The following is a 27,280-nucleotide window of genomic DNA, read 5'->3' as shown; positions in this document are numbered from 1 at the left end:
AATGGAATACATCTATAATATATGTTGTGATACACCAAAAGCATAAAAAACCACCTCTGTAAACAATCTCTTAAAAAAAAGCTACATATGTGCTTTACAAATGAAGTCATAAGTGTCTTCTAAAACAGGGGTAGGATTGGGTCCCCAGAAAATAAGTCTACTTCCCTCAAAATATCTGTTGAAGAATGCTTATAGCTACACTTTGTGATTTAGCAACATAAAAGGTGTTCAAAGAGTGGCTGATGATAGACAAGTATAAAAGAACGATGCTCACACCTTAGACAGTTATCAAACAGGAAAGTTCAGAATTAACATGACTGTAAATTCTAGCATAGATATTAAACAGATGTACCTAGTCATATTGTATCCTGCAGTAGTAATGAGTTCTGTGTTGGTTAGAATTTATCACTAATTAACATGCTAAAAACACAATAAACATTCAACTATAGCTCTATCTAGCATAAAAGTATCTCTGAATAGTCTTTCAATAATTTTATAATAATGTTAATTACCACACAGATTACTTATACAAACTTCTTCCATATACATTTTCTCTTTCTATCAAACCAAGTGTTCTCAATTGGGAGAAACTTAGATGTTATTACTGGAGATAGTCAAATATTGGTATAAATTTAGTATGACATTAGAACACTGCATTGCATTTATATCCCTGCCTAACAATAAACTGGTACTCCATTCTAAAAGTGATTTACTAAAAGTTCAATAATTATATTAAGCTCAATTTATATTAACTACAACTTATACTTACATGTTTTTACAAAGAGAGTTGGGTATGTCACTCACTATACAGGTGCTGGAAGATGCCAGCTATGGAATATACCACTACTTGCTTTAATAAATTCTGTACTCCTAAAGGTAGAGTTACTAGCTCAGGATAAACACGGATGACAAAACTGTTTTGCATCCCCGAGCAGTGACAGAGCAAGAAATACTGCAACTCAGAATTTGCACTCAAACGCAGCTGACAAGAATTCTTCCTATATCCAACAAACTAAGAAAAATTTAAAAAAATGCAATTATCAAAAACTATTCAAAGCGTACAGCTAACGGTTCATCCAGTGATCAAGCTACTGAAGGAGAATTTCAGTGACACATAGTCCAAACTGGCTAGCATACATAAAATAACCAAACTTTTCTGGTCTTAATAGTTATTTTGTGGGCAAAACAAGACCAAAAACTCTATCAATTTTGCAAATAAAGAGAAAATTCCATAGAATGAAATAGAGAAATATGTCAGAAAAGAACGTAAAGAAAAACTACATAACCAGTGAAAAGCGAAAACACTAGCAGGAAGGAAACCGCTGAGTATTTCTAGAAAAAGAAAACCAGCAACATGCTGGGGAAGCAAAGGCGTACTAGTATATCAGCTTTTACTTCCGTTGGATGCAGCAGAATGATCTATATAAACATTTTCCTTTTAACTGAGAAAAAAAAGGAGCAAGTCAGCTACAACACCCTCTACTTATAACAAAAAACAGCGTCAACTAAGAAAATCTCCAGTCAACTGCAACAATCAAAACACTTTGTGCCAATCTGTCCCTTGCCAAGATAAAACAATCTTTGGAGCAACAAACTTTTCCATAATGAAGCTGGAAAGGTTTTTGACATTCATCATTCCATTCCCAGTCATAATCAAAATTTGCAATACTAACACTGAAGGACGGGCTTGATGCAGATGTGTGGCTTAACAACCGTGGGCTGTTAACAGAACACAATGATGCTACCGGCTGATATCTAGGCCAAGCTTGTTAGTGCTCAGTGGCAAGATCTAACTCTGCAGGAAAGGATTATATTCTTTTGAGTACTGGTCATTGCAGCTACTTAATCTTTTTCTAATTGCTCCATTTGGTAATTCTTTTAATTCTAGGGTTTTATTCTGTATTTCTGAAAGCTAACAGAAAACTGATCTCATCATATATTGGGGAGGGATGGAATGTAAGTGGCTTTTAAACTGTGCCAACAACTTAGTTCACTGAATTATCATTACCTTCCCTCCCTTCCCTCTAGAAAGTACCACTTGCCATGCTATTGACCAAAGACAAAAGTCACCAAAATACTGACGACCGTATTTATAATAAAGACTTCAGTTTTCAGATTGATCAAGTTATAGACATTCCAGGGGAGCATTTCAATTAAACTTAAGACAAAACATTTTATGCAGTAACTTATTAATCTTAGAGCAGACCTGTCTATATATGTCCCAGTAAGCTTTTCTGGAAAAAATGAAACAGGAATATTCCCTGAAGCAAATTGCTTACAATGCATATCTAATTTACCTGTTCAAAAATAACTTTAAATGTACCCTTGGTCATTTCCCCCTGAGAGTAGCTAATTATATAACAAATTAAAAATTATTTGCCAAGAACTAGAGTTTTTGGAGACATGCTGCTGACATACACATTTAAACTGTAGCTAAGCTTGTGCCCTGTCAGTTATGACTAGGAAGTTTCCATGGGCATAAAGTGTGCACTCTTGCTCCTCTTTTCTCCCTAGCCAGTTGACAGCATAGAAGGCAGAGTATCTTCCATCACTTCCATCTCCTGCCACAGACCTTGCAGTTACCTCAATTACTGAATTAGCTGGTGAAGGATAGCACTGTCTTTCACTTAAATATTGTGAAAAACACTCCAGCAAATACTGTATCAGCTCTTAAAATCTCAGAGGTAGAATAGTTTTTAAGGAAGGTATGGATGAAGCTTCAAACAGCTGTACAGCAGGTGTATGGAAACGAGGCATTCCTCAGTCCTAACATCAATCACTGGACTCCAGGTGGGGATGTAGCCACTATTCTTTTTGACAATCACTATACAAAAATAGTAGCACTCTTAGACCTTCCAATAACATGCACTAACAAACTGCCAGACTTCTAGAAGGGTTTATATTTGCAAAGGTAGGAAAAATGATTCCTCTTACGTCAGTGACGTAAATATTAGATCTAATCCCAGAAATGTGAGGTTTAGGAAAGAAACCAGAAGGCTAATTCAGCTGAGGAGGAACTTTGATACTCCCTTAGAAAGAATACCTATGTGCCTAAAGGGATACTGTATTCTTAAAGAAAAGTATCTAAGGAAGATCAGTCCCAAGGAAATGAATTCTCCCTATCTTCCTAATAGAGTAACATCCACTGAGAAAGTCACCTTCTGCAACAGAAGAGAAAGGTAGAAAGAAATGGGTGATTTAAACAGAGGATACATCAGAAACAGTAGAACGAAATTAGAATCATGGAGTAATTTAGGTTGGAGGGATCTCTGCAGGTCATTTGGTCCAATCCCCTGCTCAAAGCAAGATCAACATAGAGCAGGTTGCTCAGGGCCTTGCCCAGTTGACTTGAGAGTAACTCCAGGAACGGAGACTCCCCAGTCTCGCTGGGCACCTCCTCCAGTATCTGACTACCCTCACCCTGATTTTTAATCCAAACTTCCCAGCTTGCAGTTTGTGCCTGTTGCCTCTTGTCCTTTCCTCAAACACCTCTGAGAAGAATCTGTCGCTGTCTTCTCTGTACCTTCTCATTAGATACTTGAAGACCACAGGACGGTCTCCCCTCAGCCTCTTCTTCTTAGAACATACCCAGTTCTCTCTGCCTCTCCTTCTATGTCATCTGCTCCAGCCCCCAAACATCTCCCTGGCCCACCGCTGCACTCACTCCGGTATCCCAATGTCTTTCGTGTTTTGGGAAGCCCCAAACCCCACATAGCACTCTAGACGCAGCTCCACAAGTGCCAAGTAGAGGGAAATTACCGCTTCCTTTGACCTGCTGCCTGTGCTTGTGCTAATACAGCCTGGCATGCAGTTGGCCTTCTCCACAGCAATGTGACACTGTTGACTAAGGGTTAACTTCTTGCTCTCCATCACTCCGAGGTGCAGTTTCTGCATATCAGCCTTCTACCAGTTGGCCCCCAACCTGCACTGACGCAGGGGATTATTCTATTCCAAGTGCAGGACTTGGCACTTGCTTTTATGGAACTTCATGAGCTTTCTGTCAGCCCATTTCTCCAAACTGCCTCTAGTCCTGCTTTCTAGCATTTTTGGCCACTCCTCCCAGTTTGGTGTCATCTGCAAACTTGTGGAGGTGCACTGTGTCTCATCATCCGGGTCATTAAGAAAGACATGAAACAGCATCAGCCCAGTTATCAACTGCTGAGGACAACACTAGTAACTGGCCACCAGTTGGACTTCATGCCACTGATCAGGATCTGGCTGTTCCTATCCCATTCAGAAACAGGATGTTAACAGGAGGGTACACACTGATTCTGAAGAAGGTTTTGAACAATGTACAGAAAAATGCAGGACACTTGTTGACAAGTGAGCAGAGACACAGGGCACAGATGGCCAGCAGACATTGGCTGAATGTATCAAATGAAAAACCTATGGAAATAGGTACTGAATAATTTTTTCATAATATCATGTAGAATAGTTTTCCCTGGAGGAGAGGAAGAGCTTACAGAGAAAAGAAATATTCACCACACAGGATGTGAAATGTAATGTTCCTAAACTGGGATGGAACAGGTGAGCTGATTTCTGAAAAAAATGGTCCCAGAGGTGGAGAAGAGGTCGAATGATCCATCACAGGCAACCAAAGATGCACCAGGAACCAAAATTATGCAGGGAAATTAAGATCAGCAGGATCCTGCATTATTTTAGCTTGATCATAGGAGTTGGAAGCAGGACAGCGGGAATCAAGAGAGGAGCTCAATTATAGTACCAGCAATGTATTCTGGAGAAAAACTCTGGACTCTTATCTGAGCTCAGATGAAACCTATGTAAATTCCTAGAACGCGGATTAAACCAGAACTTACATGGGGTTCTTCCTAACTCCAGAAGATCATGCTGCCTACTAGAAAGTTGGATGAAGCTAATAAAGGTATGATCACAAAAGAAGTGTTGCTGGCTATCACCGAAGTCCTGAGTCTGGCTGACCTCTGGCCAAGTAGGGAAGACCAAATTCCTCCCTGTCTGTTTAGGTAGCATGTGTAGGACAAGTTAGCTATCATCACTTATCCATGATTCAATTCACTGTAGACAGGGCTGAAAGGTCTTGCCTGTATTCTGAGCAGGATGGATCTGCAAGGAATTTAAGAGAAGACTATTTTTTCCATGTTTTCAGGGCCTAAATGGCTTGATCAGGAAACAGGCTGTCTTTAAGGAAGAACATGACGTTGAAGAAAGTTACCATTAGAGGAGAGGGTTTCTGAGAGACTGGTGTTGAACAACCTATGGGAAACATGGTTGACAACACTGGAGATAGGTCTTGAAGTCCTGATATGGGCAATCACTATATCTGTAACTGAAAAGGGAAACATCAACATGAGATAAATTTTCTGCATAGTGTTACATCTCCTTAGAAAGATCAGTCCATTGGTATCATGAAAGCAAGGCGGATAGCCAAGGCAGTAGAACAGGAGGATTTAATTATCATGTCAACAGCAGCCTGTCAAGATACAGAACATACCATTTAATGCAAAAAACTAAGCCCTTTTCAGGGGGCTATCTAACTTTGTAATCTCCCTGCTTCTACAAACTCTGACTGTAGGTTCCTCTGATGCAGCTGTCATGATAAAAAAACAGACAGTTGAGTAGACATACAAATACCACATTATCTCTAAGCAACTGGTGTTTCTGGTCAGCTGTTCTGGCCACTGGGTGATGGGAAGCCAAGGACTTCCAAAGAGCTTGGTCCAGCTCCAAGAAAATCTTAATGACAGACAGTAAAACTGAGAAAGGGGATGGATGTGCAAAATATGAATTAGGTTGTGGACCCTGCCAAGCTCTGTAATAGCTCCTGGTAAGATCACTGACGATCAAGATAGGCCAGCTCAAAATTCCACCAGGTATGAGAGAAGGACTAATACACTACTGAAGATTTCTGACTAGATATTTCATGTGAGGAAGAAGGCCACATCAACTGATGTGGCTGGTAACTGGTTGTCTCTTAAAAGCAGGGCCTGAAGACTCCCATACCCAAGGTCAATCCAGCCAGTTAGGCTAACTAAAGCAGCCTCAGAATCCCCAAATGCTTCAGAGAGCACTCAAATTGCAATGCGGAGGCATCTTCCTTTTGCTTCCCAGCGTGAAGTTCTTCCTCAGTGATGAAGAATCATCTGACCAGAACTTTTCTACTTCACAGCAAACTGAAAAAGGCCTTTACAGCCCTCTCAGAAAGACAGTTGTGGAGCTTAATTTTATGCTCCCGCCCTGTCAGAGAAGCAGAGTAATTTTGTGCACATGGCCCTCATCCAAGCAACAAATGTATCATGAATGCAAGTAACACAATGTGATTCACTACAGTTTACTATGCAAATATAAAGCTGACACGGACAAAGTCATCAATATGGCAATGCAAGGAGCAAAATGCTATGCACTTGAAAAACACTTGCCGTGGCAGAGGACTTTATCTCAACAGTGTAGTTTAGAGTAACTGAAATGGTAACCCATGCAATCCTCTTTTATATGCTATGGGCCAGAAGGGTAGAGGAAACAGCTAAATGCATGTCCCTCCACAGAGACCGCGAAGGAAAATTTTCCAGTCTCAAGTGACAGGACATGAATGCATCCATTGTTCAAATGTATACGTAAACTGGCTTAAATAATATTTATTGAGGATAGCCAATATTCAGACTTTGACTAGTACACTATATAAAATTGTGTTTTATGTCAATGGTAGACGATAAGGCTTTTCCCCATCTATAAATTAACAAATCTCTGTTTGCAGAAGAGATTGCATTTCTCTCAGTTATTCATTTTCTTACTGATTGAGCTGAAGTTTCAATTGTCCGGATGGCCCAAGGTAGCTTTTAGTCTTCTTTCCTCATTCTTTTTTTTCCTTTGAACAAGCATTTGAATAATTTTCTGGTCACTCAAAAGAAGACTGCACATCAGTACGTAATCAAAAGTCTGAAAGGGCATGGCAAAGCAACTTGAATATTACACTAAGAATCATGCATACTCTTCTGCAGGAGATATAGTTCTTCAGATATAGTGATATATTATTTACATGCCTAAAAACAGACACATTTTTTGTTGCTGATTTAAGGATAGAAATTCAATTTCTTTCCTAAATGCAGACATGATGGGTTATGGGATAGCTGTTTATATTCATAATGTGTCTCGTAAGTTCCAGCAAGAATATAAAAAGACAGTATTTTACAGAGTAAAGATATAAGATGTTACAGGCCTCTTTCCTCTAGCATTGTATAAGTCAATCACAAGAGATCTTATTTTCAAAACCACCTCACCAGGCTAACCTGTATATTTAAAATTATTGACTTTTTGAACATAGAACTTCCTTGTGCAAACAATATATTGGCATCACAGTATACAAGACACAAAACGTACTAGAAATCTGTATTTTTGACCAAAACAAGTAAGGCCACCAAAACAAAAGATCTTGAAATTACAAGTCAGAAGTAACAATACTACAAGGACAAAGAAAAAAAAAATCAGCATTCTTCACAAAGTGCCACTCACTCTCTCAGAAGACTCTTTCCTATTTTTTTCAGATCTTAAGTTTTTAAACCATTTTTCATTTCATTGTGTACCTTGCTGAAATGACAAAAGGACTGCAAATTTCTGCTTTTACTGAGTTGGACTGATTAGACTGCAAAAGCAGATAGAGAGAAGAAAAAGAAACAGACATGAAAAGAAAGACGACGAGAGTTCTGGCTCCATGTAAACTTATTTGGGTCCCAGAAAATTTTCCCAGAACAGATGCTAAGACATAGAAAAAGCACAAGCCAGACTTCGAACTTTAGTATGTAATTTAACTGCCCCAAGTAACATATTACAGGGAGAAAGCACTGAGTCTGACATAACTTGGATTGTCAGCAGGACCAGATGTTTTGCTTAAATCACAAGCTAATAAACCTTTACGCAAAATAAGAAGGAAATGAATTATGGCTTCGTCACAGCCTGATTTTTGTTAAAGCAGTAGGGTGGCTTTAGGTACTCTTAAAGACACATCCAGGACACGACCAAATACCTGGCTATGCCGAAATAAGAGAGAAACTTTTAAATTTAGAGATATTGAGAAAGCTGTTAAGTACAGTTCATGAGAGCTAAAAATACCAGAGAAAAATGGAGAAATAAGTAAGCAGTAACAAGAAAAATCTTATTTTTTATAAAATTAAAATGCAGTTTCTAGTCTGTAAGGTAAGGAAAGCCCTAGGCTAAAAGAACTGTTGCAAGCTTGGCCACACTGGCAGCAGAATGGTAAAAAGCAGAATGGCTTTGCCCCACCACACAGACAGGAGCTTTGGCTCCCTGTCAAGCCCCTGTAATTCAATACCAGTGTATGAGTATGCATATGTGCGTAGGTGGACAGAGGAAGGGCTCAAGGCTACTGGGTTCTCAGTTAGGACAATGTGACCACCGCTAATCCTTGTGAGGCAGATTAAAAAAAAGCATTAAGATCCTTCACCTTCATTTTTATTCTGCAACTGCAGACACTATAAAAATATCCTAAAGTGAACAGATGTTCAGCACCTACAGAGAGTATTCCTCTCTACACCATATATATCTCCACATAAAGCTACTTCACTTGTGTTCACTGTGTGGTCGCTGTTAATTAATGTTGCCCTAAGGTCCTTTGCAGACAAGTGAAAAAACATTCTTTTGAAAGTTGGAATTACTTAGTTGAAGATAAAGAAACTGGGAAATAAACACAGCAGAATGTTGTGCAACAACTCAGATTTTTCTATATATCACGTTTATCAACTGATGCTGTCAACAGCATATATTTTCTGTTTCTCCCAGTCACAGAGACAAAATTCACTGGAGTACAACTGTAAAATGCTGCCCAAAATACACCGGTAAAAAAATAACCTCCATCTTGGAAAGGATGCCGGATTTCCAACAACACTTTGGCCAAGGACAACTGCATACAGTATTAGAGGACTGTGGCAGACTGTGCACATGGAGAAATTCTGTTTTGCTCACAATAAAGAGGGAGTCAGTGTCAAAGCCGTGAAAATATCTGCTAGATTATCATTCCTCCAGAGACAAAGCAAGAGCTTCTGATTATTTGTAGTATACAACAGGTATTTTAGGGATGAAGTGTGTGTTTCTTAGAGTGTGACTTTCTTAAATTTTTGTGCCTTTGGTTTTTAGGTTGCTAGGATTCTGTACATTCAATATCCCAGATAAAATACACTGTTTTGGTGGCTTAACAGAACTGGAGTCACTCTCCCATTCTTACATTATTAACTAGGAAAGAAAAGAAGTGGAAAGAAGATAAACAGAGAGGATAAAAGACGGCGGTCTAAAAAGCTGCAGGATACTTTAGTTGAGTGCAAATTTTCTTATCATTGTGAAAATGAGATACTTGGAAATAAGGGATTTCAACTCTTCTTTATCTATGAGCTGGGGCCCAACAAAACTTTCATTATGAAAGAGTATCTGATAATGAGGAGGAGTTAATGCTCTGTATTGCTCCCTTCTGTATCCACTGATGGCTCTAGGCAACGAAGAGCGCTAATATTAGCCTGACCAGATGATATCTGACAATACAATGTTACTTCTGTATAACCCGCAGAAACAGAAATACAGGAGTCTTTGTGAAGGAATACATTGCTTGAGTATCATCAGGAGTGTTTTTTGCTCATATTCTGAGAGTGCTGAGTTATATGTTATGCTCTTGTATAAAGTAGTAACAATCAAAACTCATGGATGTTCGGGAAAAAGAAAAACCTCTCAGAAATCTTCCTGAGAATGTTCTTCAGGAATGAAGAACTGACAGCTGGGTCCTGTCAGGTTGTTTGGAGGTAGCTGTGACAGCCGTATCTCCTAAATGAGAGCCATATAAGCCATATACGTAGAGCAGTGGCCTGCTGACGGGACAAGAACTCTTGAGAAGGAAGCAATGATTGTCTCTGCTTAACACACACAAAAATTTTGAATCAGGCCAGGGGAAAAGAAGTGAAAAACTGAATGTTTGATATCTATCGAGGACAGAAACCTGTTGTATCTCTGGTATCTGAAGACCATAAAAAGTTAAAATTTATTTTTGCTCCTTTGTTCAAAGGTTCCTGAACTGGAACCTTTATCACAGGAAGTATTCACTTTATGCTTTTGAACTCTTGCAACCACACAGAAATAAGCTGAGACCTGTTTTATTTTACGTGTTTGTCCTGTGTGGCTAGGAATGCACCTCTCCAATCTGTTGGGAACAAGGCAACAATTGCTACTTCTAGGGGGTAACTAACAATGCTGCAAAAAACTGGATTTTAATCAGCATTTAAAAATCCGTACAGAGGCAGAGAGACTAGAATTAAGCACATCTACTATCATTTGTTATATCCAAACAAAATCTTTAAAACAACGGTTAGTTAACTCATAATACCACAGCTGCAACTGTACACCTTTAAAATAACTTTTGACCTTTCTTATGGTACGTCTACTCTGTGACTGCTGCTAAGGTAGCAGTTCAGTTAAGTCACAGGAAGCCTTTCGGCTCACATTAATTGCCTAGGTATTTAAGCAGTTTAAGCCTTCAAGCATTCTCTAGAACACCCTGATCTCCATTTTACTGCAATTTAGATTCAGGTTAACTATGATACGACACTGTGGTAGGCTGAACTTCAGACATAATCTAATGATATTCAAAGTAAATATTTAATGCTGTGCTACATAGTAAATATATATATACATATACATTGGCAATATATACAGTATACATCGATTCTCCAAGGAAAGAAATGGAAATATAGAGACAAAATAACTCACTACAAGCATCAGAAAAATGTCATGCTAATTCTATACACAACTTTTAACACTCCTTTACCAAAAGACAAGAAGGATCGTGAACAAAAGTCTATAAAAGCATGTTAAAGTATATACATGGAGATGAAGATTAAACTGGTAGCTAAGTTTAATTGAAGAAGCACAGTCTCACTGGCAACCTCAGGAAAGTTTCCTCTTGTACTAAACTTGTGGAAACCAACCTTTCGCATTGGAATTAACAGAAAGGAAATAGCAGAACCTAGTCACAATAACTAAAAAGTAATCTCACAGTACTGAGCCAGCTGAACTCAGACTGAAATTCAGCTAAGCGTTTGAAGGATGATAACATCAGTCCAGCAAAATCTGAAAGCTTTTGTGTGAGTACAAAATGTTTCAGAAAGAAGAGGCACCCTCAATATAATGAACCTGAAATCTGTCACTTTTCCATATTTTCTGTACAGGAGAATGATCTGGAAAGGAATACAATTTCCTTTCTTACACTTCATGGATGAGAAGGAAAAAAAACAATTATGTCAGAAAAAAGGATGCATATTTTTCTGATTTATGAATCTAACCCACGAGTCTCATGAACTTGTTTATCAGGCTAATATACATTTTATAGTATCACAATTACTTCTAAGATCACAATTTAAGATCATAACTGGAAATAGAAAAGAAATTCCAAATGGAAAAGCACAAGACTAGCTTAAGCAAATACTAGAGCAAGTATTTGCTTGGATCCTTACAATTCCAAGCATGCCCTGAAGTTTGCATGACCTTACCCTTCAACAACCAAACCAGCCTGGAAGGCAACTCAGATTTTGACTTTTTCTTGAGCCACAACAAACTCAAATACATTCTAGAGGTAGGTGCTTGAAAAAATAATACAAAAGGCAGAGAGGTGCCGAGATGGAGCTTTCTCTAGAAGGCCTGACTAAAGGATAATCTGAAATCCCTATTTATCTATTAAAAAATAAAAAGGGATAAAAACCCAAACAAACAAAATAACCTGAAGATCAGCAGTGGCACCAAATTTCTGTATGACAATTTTCATCAACATTTTTCATTTAATCAAAAGGAAAAGGTCATTTAAATGGAGTAATGCTTAATGTGTATTTTGGACATAAGTTGATCCTCATTTCAGTGTCAGGACCTCTCTCCTAGAAGTCTTAAAACTTTGCCCACCTCTGCAATCTCAAACAAGTGCAATGATCTAAACAAAATTCAAGGATTATGGGTTCTTTAGAAGTATTTTTTCCTATAATGTCAGAAAAAGGTCTCTGTCCCAATACTTTCTTGCGGTATGATTTTAAAAGCTTTTCTATTCACTGTTTTCCACCGGAGGCAAACCCCCCACTCCAAGACACTAACTGGATAGAGCTGAACACATCTGCAACAGAAAAAAATAAAAATTCCACTGTTGCCTCCTAAAAGCTATGCCACTGAATACAGAAGGAATTATGTGTTAATTGATACCGAATCTCCCTTCCCCTGTAAGGAGTGTGACTCAATATAAATCTGAATGTATTTAAATGAAGAGACTACACAATCAATTGAAATACTGAGGAGAAGCAGTGCTTCTAAAAATGACTGCCAATATTAATTGATGAAGACACAGTACGTGGTTACTGTAGTCAAAATACTTTTTCTAACTGAAGGAAAAGGATTGGACAAAAGAACGTTAAAATTCTGGATCCTGCAAAACAACAGCAAGACTATACTCAAGGCTAACGATTGAGTGAAAAAACTTTTCAAATCACTTATGTTGGTATTTTCTTTTGCCAAAAGAAATTCAAATCTAAGTTCTTAGCAGTGATTCTTTACTTAATACGAATTAAACATACAGAGTAGTTGTGCAAAAAGCAGATAAAGTTGGGCAGACTTTTATAGAAGGGAGAGATGCAGAAAATATTCAAGAGCAGTTCAGCCAAAGAGAATGCAAACTGCTTAGAAAAAATCAGTGGGAAGCAATCAGGCTCCAGCAGCTTTATCCCCAAGCCATAGCTTGGATTACTGCCTTGATCTCCAGTCACTTGGTTTATCAAACTTCTCAGCAGGAGATAACACAAGAATAGCCAGAAACACTCATTAAAAGTAAACTATCCAGCATCTGTTACAGATGAGTCAGAATTCTGACATTTCTAGAGTGTATAGTCTCTGATACCTCAGAAAACAGCTGCAGGTAATTGGTTCATGAGAAATTCCACTTAATATTTCCCATTTACAGGGATCCACTGGAATCAACTTAATGTGCAAACATTTGTGCTATGAAATAATCCCAACACTCAACACATTTAAAAAAATATTTTACATATATTTCAGTTACAGAATGCTCAGCAAAAAGGGGATGTGTTTAAATTTATTTTCTGTTCTTAATACATACTTGATTAAAATCACTGCTGAAGGATATGGCCCAGTTCATAATAATTTTGTTGTAAATGTATTTTATCTTCTTACAAAAGAAAAGTTAGTCAATATAATAAGCGTTCTTCTTACAAAAGAAAAGTTAGTCAATATAATATGCGTGAGGAAGTTACAACGGGGTCAGAAGGGTGGCCTGATGGCAGGTATCATTCCAAACTTGTCTATAGTTTCTGCATAGTGACTTCTAGGTAAGAGAGGAAGGGCTGAACTCCTGGAGGCTGGGGTTTCTTTTTACTTCAAACCTCTGCAGAACTTGTACTCATAACAGGGAAATCCTGGGGAACAGGAGATGGGGTAAAATGAGAGAACTCGTTCTAGGTTCTAGGATCTAGCTTCTAGTTCAGTTATTGACTGATTTCACATTTTTTTCTTAACAAATCGACATGAATTTTGAAGTGAGCACAGATGATACAAAATTTAATGAGTCTTGTTATCAACATATTTTACTTATGCAATTGAGTCTGAAAGAATATTAAATCCTACTGAAGTATCTTATAAAGACATGGGAAGGAAGAATGAACATAAGAAAAGATATTTAAACAATACTTTACTATTACAATACTTCAGTACTGTATTTATTCTCAAAAGGCAAAGCGGAGAAACCAGCCATGTGTAGGATAAAATGATACAGTGAATCAAGATATAACTATTCATAGGTCTAGGTTTACATACTTAACCTCTATTAAAATTTCCCACTGAGAACCATAACTTTAAATAAAGTTGACGGAAGGCATCAAAATCAGATTGTTACTCAGAAATTTCAGTTTAGGCAACTATTCAAGGAAGGGAGGACAGAATAGGAAATGGCCAGTGTTTCACATGTTTATGTGCCATAACATTTTAGGACAAGGAGTTAGACGTTAGCTGATATTGTAGAGACGGGGAGTGAATTTAAGCAGGAGTTGATATACATTAGAGAACAGAACTAGGCTATTGTCACCAGAGGTGACCTACTGCTTTTAGAATTTGAAGGAAACAAAATGAGGGAACGTATGTTAACATCAGGTAGTACACCATCTCACTTACATAGAAATAGCAGCCTACTGTAAAGGCCGTGATAACAGCTTTTGGTAAAAATGTTTTTGGTAATAATACTAAGAAACTTCTCCCTCCTTTTCTCAGTCTTGCCCCCACAGTTCAGTACCTCCTCAGATGTGCTCTTAGAGTTCTATGCAGGACCACGAACCAGATCAGTGAATTGGGTGACATGAAAAATTTCCTTCAAAAAATAAGATAATCTTTATTGTGCGTTAGGTCACTGCTCCATTCACAGTATGACCTCAGAAAGACCTGAGCTGGTAAAACTGAAGGGATGCACTGAAATATAGAGATAAAAATGAGTAAAGAAATGGAGGCCATAATATCTTAAGTCAGTGTGATTGCTAACTTCCTGTATTTGTGAACTATGTCCTCCAATAAGCAAGGCTCAAACGGCAAGCGATTCTAATACTGTGCTCCTTGAGCCAAGGACCTGACACTACTCATTACTGATTGACACTGAATTACAGAATGGGCAGACCTAAGAGCTCTGCGATTACGGCACAGCTAAAGTATAGGAAAATAGAATATTGTACCACGGAATATTGATCTTCTGAATACATGTAAGTATTTGCCTTCAGCTTCCTGTTACTACTGCATGCACAAGTTTTCAATTCTGGTAGTTCTCAATAAGACGATATAGTGAAGAATTCCTAACTATGAAAACCCTGATTAATTTTGAATGTTTATCCTCAGCATCCCTGGGAACAAACAGTTTTTTAAAGGGCTGTCTTAGAATACCTTCTTTGTATTTTGATTGACCAGTTAAACGGTTTTTTTTTTAAAAAAAAGAGCTTGGCGAGTTAATGACATTGTTTAAATAAGCCTCATTTACTTTAACAGAGCTTCACATTGTCTCACATATTATCATCACCTAAATTCCATTTAACAGATGAAAAATCAAGATCACACAATAAGAATAGGATGCATTTCACCTGATTTCAGCCATCTACAAGTCAGCCATCTATTCTAAGTTGGTTGTGTAGGCTCCCTTTATCACAAGACATATAAACATCCTGAGACAGTGATTCACCTTTCACGAAGAGCTAGAGACGTCCTAGCGTGAAGGGTCACCACACTTCAATATGTATGTTCATCAAACTACATCTGAACTTGTTATACTTTGTTCCATAAAAAGGGCCTTAATTTTTCATGAAGATTGGAACATATTTCCAGCATTGTTCTGGGAATGGTACTGATCATGGTTATGTTGATATGTAAGAAAAACTCCCGCTTCTTACTGCAAGACGAGAAATGGTAAGATGCAATAGAACAGGGAGAAGAAAGTTTGTGATCAAGACAGGGCCCTTCATCAAAGAAGATCTCCAGGAGTTTTTCCTAGGAAAGTAACACTACCACTGTATATGTGACCAGGGGAAAACTCAAGCTCAATGTATTCAAGCTTAATTTTTTTTTTTTTTCCTGAGGAACATAAGGATAGCTTTACTGAAGCAAACTCAGATTTAGTTAATCCAGAAAAAATGCCTGGATCCACATTTGTCTTTGCCATCTCTAATGGACAAGAAAGAGCTGTACATTAGAAGTGTTTATCCTACAAATCCTACATTGGGCTTTACAGAGAGTACTCAAAAAGAGGTCTCTGTATACTTCCAGACCTTTGACCTAATGGCTTGAACTAACGGGATCAACCACAGTAGTACATAACCTCATAGCCTTAAGGAATTTACAATAATATTTACATACAGGATTCCACAATTGGACCAACAAAACCAGCTGAATATGTTGGAAATAAAGAATTTGTTGAAGAACTTCCAAATCTTTATATCTGTATAAGTCTCCTTCATCTGCTCTTGTACGGTAGGGTTTCTGTTTTACAGAACAATATGGTAAGTCAAACTAAAAAGCCAAAAATCCGAAGGGTGCGTTGCTCCCAGCAGGAAATGCCTGGGTTTTTTGGCGGGGTGGGGGAAGGGGGGAAGGTAGATGAAGGAAAGAAAGAATGAGTCCAAGCCCTGAAATAAGCAAAAAGCTTTTGTCAGCTGGAGAAATTTGCCATATATAGATTGTGTGCTAACACAGTTAACACATTGCCAAGTTAGCACAGGCTGCCAGAATATTTTCAAACACTGGACTAAAGAGAGCAAGATTTTTATCTGAAAAGGAAATCAGAGAACCATGAAATCCTAAGTAGTTTCATGGACATTATAATTTTAATTTGAAGCCTGTAAAACGGAAAACCAAACCTCGTGAGATGACTGGGGGTAGGACTACACAACACAGGCTACAAAAACAACATTACACATTGGGGCAGAAAGGCACACACGAGATGTCCTCATACCTTGAACCACTTAAAGCCAAAATGGTTGACCTCATGCACTGATAACAGCTTCAGACAGGCAGTGATGTGGCAGAACGGAAGAAAACAAGATACACAGAAGAGAGGAAAGAAAAAGCATGCTATTAAAAGCAAATTATAATCAGTTTGGATAACATTAGAATATTAAAATCCACATAACTTCATTCATACTTGGTCTAAGAACAACCTTAACCTATTATCATAGTTTGTAAAAGATCACAGGATTTGCCACTATTTTCCTATTAAAAAAACCCAGAGGTCTGCCTTTGTAAACTGTTAAGTTATTTAAGTGAGGCTTTCATAATTTGACACAAAATCTCCACGGAACATGAAACAAAGAGGACATTCTTTTAAGTAACGGAAGGAATGTAAAATGAAAAGCATTTGAAAAAGAAGTCCTCTCCTCAGCTTGGAAAAACAGCTACTTGCCATCCCTCTGTTACCCGACTGTATTTCATTGATACCAAAGCAAAATCGTGTTGGACAAAACGGGACACAACAGTTTTTTTGATGCTAAATGCAACATGTCACTCAGGTTGCTTTTCTTTCACAGTCTTGTTGGTCATATTTCATAAGCTATGTCTGGTCACAAATCACAGTTTGGTTCCTCTGCTGGAGTACGTCACAGCTGTCATAATCAGTGCCGGTATGGATGCTGAGCTCTCTCTCCCTTCTGATCCTGCTGCTTTCAATACATCCTTCCTCCTCTTCCTCACTTCCATATACACTACTACACCCAATTTCCTTTCCTTTTTAAGATGCTGTAGTCTACCAAATTCTACCAGCCTTTCCCCCCAAAACTTACCCCTCTTGTCTCTTTTCCTCTCCTCACAATCCCTTTCACTAATATCTTTCTCACTAAGCCTTATGGTTTAATGACCCTCAGGCTGCACATTTCCCTGCCTTGCCTCGTCTTTCAGATTGCACACCCAATTCAACTTTTCTATTCACCACAAAGCTGTTTCCTTTTCACTAAGCTCTGATCATCTAATCTGAGCACCCCTCATTAAGCTTTGCTGGTGAACTCTTGGAAAGCCTTCTTACTGTCAAACGAAAAACGTGCACGTATTCTATAAGTACTGTTCTTTCCCCATATTTTAGCTTTAGGGCCTCTCAGGAAAACAAAACTTTATTTCCATGACAACAGTTCCTTATTTTACTAGTTCAGACTCATCTTTTCTGCTGTCCACAATAAATCTGTTAACTAACAGCTCACGATGGACAGACATCCATGAATAGTTTATGCTCAACAGGCTAAAAAGGAGTTCTTCCCATCCTGTGTCTAAAATCTTCCTCACTACTTCTTTCTTTTTTATCTAGGACTCAGCTTTCATATTTGTGTTAATCCTGATGTCATCTTTGACTCAGGCGTCTTTCTAGACCTTGCATAAAGGTTATATTTAAAATTCTGCAGAATTTCTTCTACCAAATGTCTCTAATACAAGCTCTTTCCAATTGCGTCTATATAGCTAAAGTTCTTTAGTAGGATTAGATTCATGTCTGAACCTTTGAAAAAAGCTTTCTTGTGCAGGTCATGCCCATTTGTGCAATAATCTTGTCTGTAGCTTTGATCATGTTAATGCTACTAGCACCTCTTTTTGCTAGTGAATGAAATACAAGCGATCATCCTTTGCAGGATGCACTCAACTCACTTTTCAAAACTGATATGACCGGCTCACTGTGATCAGCCCCTAATACTAGCCTACATCATGCATGCATCAGTTTTCAAATGTTCACCTTTGTGCTTACTCCCATAACTTCAGATGCATTAACAGCTACAAAATTAACACACGGTACCCTTCTTCAAAACCCTTCCGCAAAAACCTTGTCATTGAACCTTCTGCATCTTGTTCTGTTTTACTAGCACAGCCACCACAAAAGGGTGTGTTTTACGGGTTTCTATGTGCTAAAAGAATATGAGTAATTGTCTCTCTCTCTTTTAACAAAGAAATTAAAATACTATGACAACATAGCCATCATATTACTTCCTTTTTGGTTACTTTTGCATCTCGGCATAAAATTTGTTTCTTTGTGAGATAAACATTTTTCTTACAAGGAGATCTATGCTTTGATGTGGTATTTACTACCTATTTAACATTTCTTCTTTATACAATTTTTTTTAAGCCAACAAAAGGGATGGGAAGAAGACCTCTTGCTAAGTGAATTCCTAATGTTGTCTAGGATCTTAGAGTACAGCAACTAGAATTTTCCTTGGAATAGGTCTACCGGCAAACAATTGAGCTTGACTCTATCCTAAACATAGAAACAGCTACTTTCCTCCTGAAAGCCTAAATTATTAACTAAAAAGAAGACACAAATATCTCAGGGAGAGTATGCGATAGAAGAACACATTTTGAAAAAACTTTGCAGAATGTTTTAAATTGCAGTTAGTCAGGACTACTTTCATTTAAATAACAAATGGAAAGAGAAAATGCCATTGCGGCTTAGCTGACCAAACGCTCCTATTTGCTAACTAAGGTCAAACAAGGAACAGTGTAACTGTGGAAAAACAAAGAGGCTCAGCAAAGCACAGTAAGAATGTCAGATTCAGCTTCTTCTACTTCAAAAGTACTATCAAAATCTCAGGGAAGTTGACTCAACAAATATGGTATGCTTTCTTGATGATTACTTACGGAAGTCAAAACTAGGCACATATATGATCAGTGATACAGAATAAATCCATGCATAATATCTTACACCTGTGGCTTCAACAGACAAGCGTGTATTTTCTGTGTATATGTTTAAGCCAGAGGATTTGTCTCTCTCCAGTAGTTTTGCAATTGCAAGCACAATGAGATTGTGGTCCATAAACAGGACTTTTAAAAGCTATGTTAATAAAAATCATCATCTTCAAATATGTGCAATGAACAGTACAGTGTGTGTGTGTATGTTTACACATAGGAAAATAGATGGCCAATTGATAGCAAGACAGGTCAGAGGAATTTTTACGTAAAATACTATTTTAAACCACAGGATACCTTACATTTGTTTTTATTTTCAAAAAAAAATTACTTGGAAAAAACACATTATCGTGAAAGCTTTGCCGACTTTATGGGCTGTTACCTAATGTTTGAACAGAGATTTAGGATCATCAAACAAAACCAGCTGTGTTTTGCAGGAAAGCAGGTAAAATACTACTTTACTGTCAGGTTACTCTCCTAAGAGGATTACCAGTGACTTTGTAAGATTGCAGACCTGTTTCTCAGCATTGATCCTGGCTGACTCCTCTTGTGCTAGCACCATTTCCCGCTCTGCAGTTATCTGAACACTTTCTCTGAGTGCCTCTTCCAATTCTTCAATCCGATCATCCTTTTTGCGTAGATTGTCCTGGAAAATGATGGGAGACCAGGTGAAGAAGACTTGTTTGAAGCCTTTTAATCAACCAAGTTCTATGCCAACCAAAACGTGTTTCTCCCTCCCAAGGTGCAACTCCAGGCAAAATATCTTCACACAAAGGAAAAAAAGATGAAGTGATGCAAGAGAAGGAAGAAGCATTTAGTAAAGTGAAGGAAAAAGCTAGCAAAGCAAGACAGATATGTTTGCCCTCTGTGTCTGACATATCACAGTCTTTCCAGATTATGCAGCATAGACAAGCAGGAGTTATAAAGATTAGTGTGCAGTTCCAGAGAAGCATAGTAGCCAGAATTGGTGGGAAGGTAGCAGGCGTTCAGATTTGCCCATGTGCTCACACATTCACCAGAAGGCGTGGTAAAAAGGGAAATATAGGAAGGCAGTTTTGTAATTTGCCATTTCCAGGTTAAGGGGTAAAAAAGTAAGCATTAATCCAACAGAGTTTTCTATTGTTCAGATAAGTCTTTAAAGAAAGTCTTTCATCAATAGCTCTCTTGGAATTATGAAATGTCCATCAGAGCAGTCTGAATCTTAGGCATCCAAAGTATCAACATTCCCTGAAAATTTATTATTTGATTGAGCGCATCTTCACAGTTGCAAGTTTAGATGTCCCATTTACTTTCAAAGGCCACTGAAGAAAAGTGTTTTGCTTCTCAGAAAACATACCACTTGAAAGGTTTATGCAAACAATGTAGTTTAGAAAAAATGTTATACAAAATACATGATGTTCTTTTTTGTACAGGAGAACCTGCTTATCTGAATATTGCTAAGAAAATAAATGCCTGTCTCCTGCCTCTGCTGTAGCTTGGACAAAAGACTGCAAAGAAGGCTGCCCTGACAGGTATGTATGAATGTCTTGGAGCATGGCAGCTTAACACGTTCACCGGAAAGGAACAGGTTGAAGAAATGTTTATGTATTTCTTGTCCTGCAGATCGGTTTAGATCATATGGTTAAGATCAGATGTTTAGTGCACATGTTTAAGTTACCATAAGGGCTTTTTAGCCATCTCAGCAGCAGTGCAAGAATTAAGCATGTTTTTGCCTTTGCATTGGACTTTTTGTCAGATTCACACTTTTGTCTTCTGTCCTTTTTTACTTAGGACTAAAATTTTCCACTGTTTCCTTAAAGGATAAGGAAAAGGATGACTGTCTTGGAAGAAATCTGACTTTGCGACCTTCACAATGCTAAAATTATTCATTGGAGTTTAAAGAAAGATCCTGACTTATTCCTTAATTTCTGCTTTCTAGAACTTTGAATACATTACCGAGGATACTAACATACGAACACCGTTTCTGGCTGTCTCGCGACTGCCACTTTGAACTAGAGGGTTTCAGCAGACAGACAAAGCTTTGTGTCAGACCAGTGCAAGACCTCCGGAACCATTGCTATTAAGCAGAGAAAGGCTGGTATTCAACTACTAGCACAGGCAACAGCACTTGTTAGGCTTTGCAATCAGAGGAGCTTTCAAAGTCGTACTTCTCAAAGTGGATTCACAGGGCAAGTAATTGCCCCAAAAGCAAAATACATATGGAGATACTTTCATCTCAAAAATATGAGTTGCAGAGCATGGTTTCATACCTTTTGAATCCTTCTGAAACACTGATAAAACTTTCCAAAATTACCTCATGGCTACAATTACCTTAACCAGAGACTCTTTAAAAAGATGAAGAGACAGCTCGCAAAAAACTCAGCACAGAATACTAACAGTGCCACACATGAAAAATACTTACTTGCCTATCTGCATTACATGAAAAATATCAACTCCCCTTGAGTTATTATTCCTGGATAGGAAGTGTACCCCTCCATTTCAAACAATAGACCTGGGAATAGTTCGTTTGAACAGCTGCTGGTTTAAAAGAAGGAAGCAGAATTAAACATTCTAAGGGTAAATTCCGGGTGTACACTCTTCTGCGCTCTTTATCACAGGCAAACAGTTAAAAATTTACATTCAGAATATACATGCAGACAGCAGACAGTTCAGATAGCATACTACACAGACAGCTGAACTCTAAGGGACAGGAACAAGAACAACTGAACCCTACTGATGGTTCCAAAATGGACCAAGACAGTGCCACATTATGTATGAATGCAGATTTTTCAACAACAGATAATGTAATTATTTTTCCTAAAGTAATATACAAAATTTTTACATATATGCTACGGAGTTGCAAGTTTATAGAAAATCTAGCGTTAACTTGCAAATGATTGCCAATGAATTTTTAACCATTTTAAAATTTAATCTATGAACTACTAATAACCTATTCAGTAAGGAGAGTTTATTTAGGAATTTTTTCTCAGACAAACATACTTAAAAGAGCCGTGACAGTTTACTTGTGTTCGTAACGGTAGCACAATAAATCTACTCACCTGGTCCTACAAAATGACATGAATGCCTGGAACGTGTAGCAAGTTGTTGCACAGCCAGATAACACCAGCACTCCAAAGTGCAGATAGTTTCAAGAGATTTTAAAACAATTCTTTTGCTTCTAGCTCTTTGTTTCATGATTAATTGATCAGTATTTGATATTTTCTAGTATAAACTACAGTTTCAAACCAAATATATTAATGGAGAAAAAGTAAATAAAAGCAAACCAGCATTTTCCTTTTAATAAACCATCACATTTTTCCAATTGTTTGGCTCTAAACTCTAACAAGACAAGCTCATGATGAACTTCGACCTGTGCTACTACCATTTCCCTCTTTTTAATCACATTATTGTGACATGCATTAACTTTTGAAGAAAGAACTGTGTTAATTATGACTACCTTTACCCACTAAGTTATTTCAGAAGTTTCCTATTACAAATTGTTCTGGAAAACTCAACAATTTTCTACCCAGTAGGCTCAAAATAGGAGTTCAAGAAGAGAACAGAGATTTGAAACCTTTCAAATGTGAATAGAAAACAAATGAACCTTCTGCAGCTGAAGAGGCTTTGATAACACAGGCACTATACTCACTGCAGGAAAAAGAAAATCATCATGATTTGCCATATGCTGATAAAATAGGTAATCCCTGATAATCAAAAGGACTGATCCTCTGAAGTAGTAGACTAGAGTAGAACTAGAGTTGCTTCAAAAACGCTTTAGAATGTGATATTGAGAGCAAATTCATAACCTTATATTTTGATAAAATTGCAGAATGATGGACTGTAGCAGTCTCCTTTCATGAAGCTTATATAGATGACTATTCAGAAAGAAAAAGAAACCTGCACAGTAACTGGATTCTTCAAGACGTATTGCCTACCTATGTACATTCTCGACCCTCCCTCGCCCTCCTCTGACCCCAAGTTGCATATTCACGAGATTGCATGGCAGAGATGGAACTAAACTGGGATAAAGGAGATGGTTCAGCCTTTATGTTCATTGGTGATAGCACAAAGAAAATGAAAAACCCAACAGACACTGTGGGAGTGCCGAGTTCGAACACAATATAAATTTTTGCTACAAGTACTGTGATCTTGAAGTTGATTTGTATGCAAATCCCATCCCCAACACTTAAACATGTATTACTTACTTAAAGCCTTAAAGGAAAGGAAGTTGTGAATGACACACTTTGGGGCTTTTGCTATCACCTCAGGAAAGAAATAAGTGGTAGGATGTCCAAGTGATATATGTTAACAGCATACATCAATTTCATCTGGCCTGCATTCATGTAATGTGTAATCTGCCATGAAGTTTTATGAAAGTGCATGAAATAGGATCTCTGTTTTCACCAAGGAGTTTAGGTTCAATTAAATTTGAGATAACTTGGCAGACTACTTCATAACTGTGTCTTGACCTAGACTGAAAATGGTCTTTATGGTCTTAATTGTACCCTTGGAATTGGAATTAACATGGATTTCTCTAGTTAACTCTTGGAAAAGATTAGTCAATAGTTTGATAATGCAATGAACTGCTTCTTCTGACTGCTAAAAATATTTCTATGAGGAGCCAATCACCCAAGTATGGAAAGATCATTTTCACGTAATCCCTTAATTAGCAATAGCATATTTGGTCCTTGTCCTTTCATAGACCAGAAGGGAAGAATACAGTATTGGAACTGCTCCTGTCTAAGGAAATGGTGAAGTTATTACACTGCAGAAATACACAAGCACTTATCCCTGTGAACTGCTCCTCTTCCTTACCATGTATTTCCTCGAATAGTCCCCTATACAAGGAATCTAATGATAATTAACTCTGTCCATTTTAAATCAGAATACAACCCTCCCTAGGAAGAGGAATTCCCCCATTCTGTGCATAGACTTTCCGCTAGGTAAGTGGAACCTAGGAACCCAAGACTGTCAGTTGCCTTAATACAGCCTTACGCTTCATCCTGGATGCAAACTGTCATTCAGTTACGGGTAAAGAAAACTCTTCACTAACATTTGGAAGCAGCCCTCCTACAAATGTTCAGAATTTTTCACTGTTTAAAAATACGAGGTCCTGGTAATCTGCAATTCTAAACTACATGCTGGTTGAGCAACATATTTCTTTCATACATTAAAATCTTACTCAGGTTCTTCCATAAAGTTGCCTTGCTCCTGTCTTCAGCTATAACCAGAACAAAATGTGAAGAGCAAAAAGTCCTACTGCAGCCAGCCCATTACTCAGGACTTCAGATTTGTCACCTCTGCAGTCTACGATAAGATACCTGCACCAAAAGACTCTCTCTAAAATATGGAAGGTGGGTTTCTGCAGTGTTGCTGCATTATTGCACCACTGAAGTCAGAAGGAAAGATCTTATGACAAAATGGGAAGGCCACTCTCCAGAAGAACACAATTTCTTAAGAAGTTTTAAGCTAATGTGATGGATGGTACTATAGTCTCATTTATTTTGAGAAGCAAATAATCAGTGCAGCATAGCTCAGCTGAGCATGGCAGACCTACTTCATTTAGTTCCTCATGCTGACCAGCTACTTAAGTAAGTCTCTGAACAAGAAAAGCATGAAGAATTTCTCCCTCTGTGAGTAACAATATATTTTATACAGAAGATAGAATATTTTGACTTAATAGGTTTCGAAGGACACACATAGGGTAAATGCTGAAGGACAGAACACCATTGTACAGGTCTACAATGTTAATTACAATAAAATCTAGCTCAAGAAGAGTGTTCAGAGTCCCTGGTTACTCATCCAAAGCAGATGGTGCCTGTGGTGAATTGTTTCTGTCTTCACTATCACCTGCCGAAGAAGATGGCAATAAAAAAGAAGCATTCAGTCTGGAAGAGTGGAATAAAAGAAGACATTGTAAATGACTGAAGAGGGAAATACCTGAAGGTAGTGCTTAGCTTAATTCCATGATGTGGTGTGAACCACAAATAAACACTAGATCCACTACTAAAGATTCAGAGCGTGAAAATAAAGGAACAGAGAGGCCAAGTACTATGTACTATATATATTGCTGGGCATGCAAGAACAGCGAAGTTGACAGAATAACTACTAGTACTGATTCATCCAGTGCTCCAGTAGTAGTTACAGCCTTAGTTAAGAATCTTATTCTAGATAGTGAAGTAGATAGTAAACGCTAGTGCAAGAATCATCAGTGTTGCATACTGCTGCCTTGATGCCCTCAAATTCTGTAAGAACTAAAGCACAGGGGTTACTTCTGACCACAGAACCCCTGCCTCTCTATTTGAAGCTGAGTACATTGAAGTGTTAGGGTTATATGTAATCTGTTTCTCACAGAATGAGCCAAAAAGGGCTCGTTCCTAAGTACAGTGATAGCAGACATAATTAGCATGAGTTCCTACATGAGAGGAGGACTTCAATAGTTTGAGAGTTGAGACAGGAACTGCCAAGCAGGAGATCCTCAACCAGTGCTGCGGTATCTTTGGAGAGATCAGAGAATGAGATGCATGGTGACTGTCTCATTCAGACAACATTTGTCAACGTCCTTCTCTTCCAATGAAGTGCCTTGCAACCTAGATATTTATGCATTTATTGAAGGAGGATGCAAAGTGAGAAGAGAAACAAAAAAGGACAAATAGTTATAGACAGTACTACACAGATAGCCCTAAAAGAAGAATAGATTGAATCTAGGAGAAACAGGTAACTTCTCTTACTGATAGCTACCATGCTTTTGATACTTTTTTTGTGTTACTCTAAGGTTCCCACCCCAAATGCAGGAATTAAGATAGGTATGTTGGTTTTGTATAGACACATTTCATTAGCAACAACCCAGACAGACTAAAGTACCGTGCCAATATTAACAGCCAGGTTTACCACTTAGCAGCTCATACAGGGCGCCAACAGCTTTAACATTTCACTTCAGCTGTTGCAAATTACCACTTTTGTGTTTTTTAAAACCAACAGGGACTATGCTTCCATGTAACCACACTGGGTCAATGCACTGACTATTGGAAGGAGATCGGAGGCTGACAATACAGCTGTGAAACTGCTCCGAAGTAAGCAAAACCAGCAGATTTCTGTAACTGTGCTTTTGTGAGGGGCTAACAGGAGAAAGCCAGCTGCAAGAAGATTTCTTCTTCACGCATAAATCAACAGTATGACTCAAGACTCCTAAATTCATACGGGATTTCAGCAAAATAGTGACAGTTATAACTAACTGCACTATTAATGAGAGGCCTGAACCCATAAGTGATTCCCCTGATACACCTCTACTCCTCTGAACTCTCTTTCCTGACATCAGTCCTGTCATCATCACTATGCTAATATATCATAGCAGTTGTAAGACATACCTTTCTTTGGCCATTTTCAATCCAGTCATTCAGCCAAAAAGAGCAGCAGAAGCAGCATGCATGGATAACCATCTATAAAAGTTCACTTCTCCTATTTTCACTATTCAATCCATTCACTATTCATTTTACTTAAAGTGAAAGGAGCGTAACCCCTCGCCCCTCCCATTCTCTCCCCACCCCAGGAAGCCAGATGCATCGGGTGAAGTTAATTTCAAGGAAAAGATCTGTCTTGGTACACACAGGATTCAGCCACTAACCAAATATATCTACATACACTTTTGGGGAAATGTTTCGCCTAAAACAGTAAAAACCAGTTTCTGTTCTTCCTCTCAATACCTTTTCCAGTGAATGCATAGATCAGTTTTACCACATCTGATCTGATGCAGTAATGATGCCAGATCTGAATATCTAATGAAGGATACATTTGAAAACAGGAAATAAAAATATTCATATATTAAAAAAATCCCTGTCAAATACCTTAACCTGTTAAATTATATAACTATTTATTACATAAACTGTCATCATGCAGGTAAGAGCTCAATAATCATGATTAATACTGTCTAAAAAGATTTTTTTTTTTATTTTAAAACAATTGTGTAAAGCAAAGCGATAAAAAATAGACAGGCCAATAAGATGCAAATCTGTTACATTGTTTTGTCAGAAAATAGAAAGAATGTTGCTGGCTTTTAGCTAAGATCTGTTCTTTCCAAATACCAGTCAAAGCTTACGTAAATCAATGT

General features: G+C 37.9%; 1 protein-coding gene across 20 annotated transcripts in view; it reads right to left on the bottom strand.

The window, feature by feature from the left end:
- Positions 1–27,280, bottom strand: part of ERC1 (ELKS/RAB6-interacting/CAST family member 1) — a 311,410-nt gene that overhangs the window by 108,780 nt on the left and 175,350 nt on the right. For 14 of the 20 annotated variants that reach the window (XR_011141700.1, XM_068947249.1, XM_068947267.1 and 11 more), the window contains one exon: positions 19,709–19,840. The exons of the other annotated variants lie outside the window; for them this stretch is intronic. Coding sequence is in view for 13 of the 14 variants with exons in the window: in XM_068947249.1 (XP_068803350.1) it covers positions 19,709–19,840 (132 nt within the window). In the remaining variant the exon portion in view is untranslated. The remainder of the gene's footprint in view (positions 1–19,708; positions 19,841–27,280) is intronic. 20 annotated transcript variants of the gene reach the window in all.

Source organism: Struthio camelus, chromosome 1, assembly GCF_040807025.1.
Source record: "Struthio camelus isolate bStrCam1 chromosome 1, bStrCam1.hap1, whole genome shotgun sequence".
NCBI classification, from domain to species: Eukaryota; Metazoa; Chordata; class Aves; order Struthioniformes; family Struthionidae; genus Struthio; species Struthio camelus.
The sequence above is the reverse complement of the archived record's forward strand: the minus strand, read 5'-3'. Positions and strand labels throughout refer to the sequence as shown.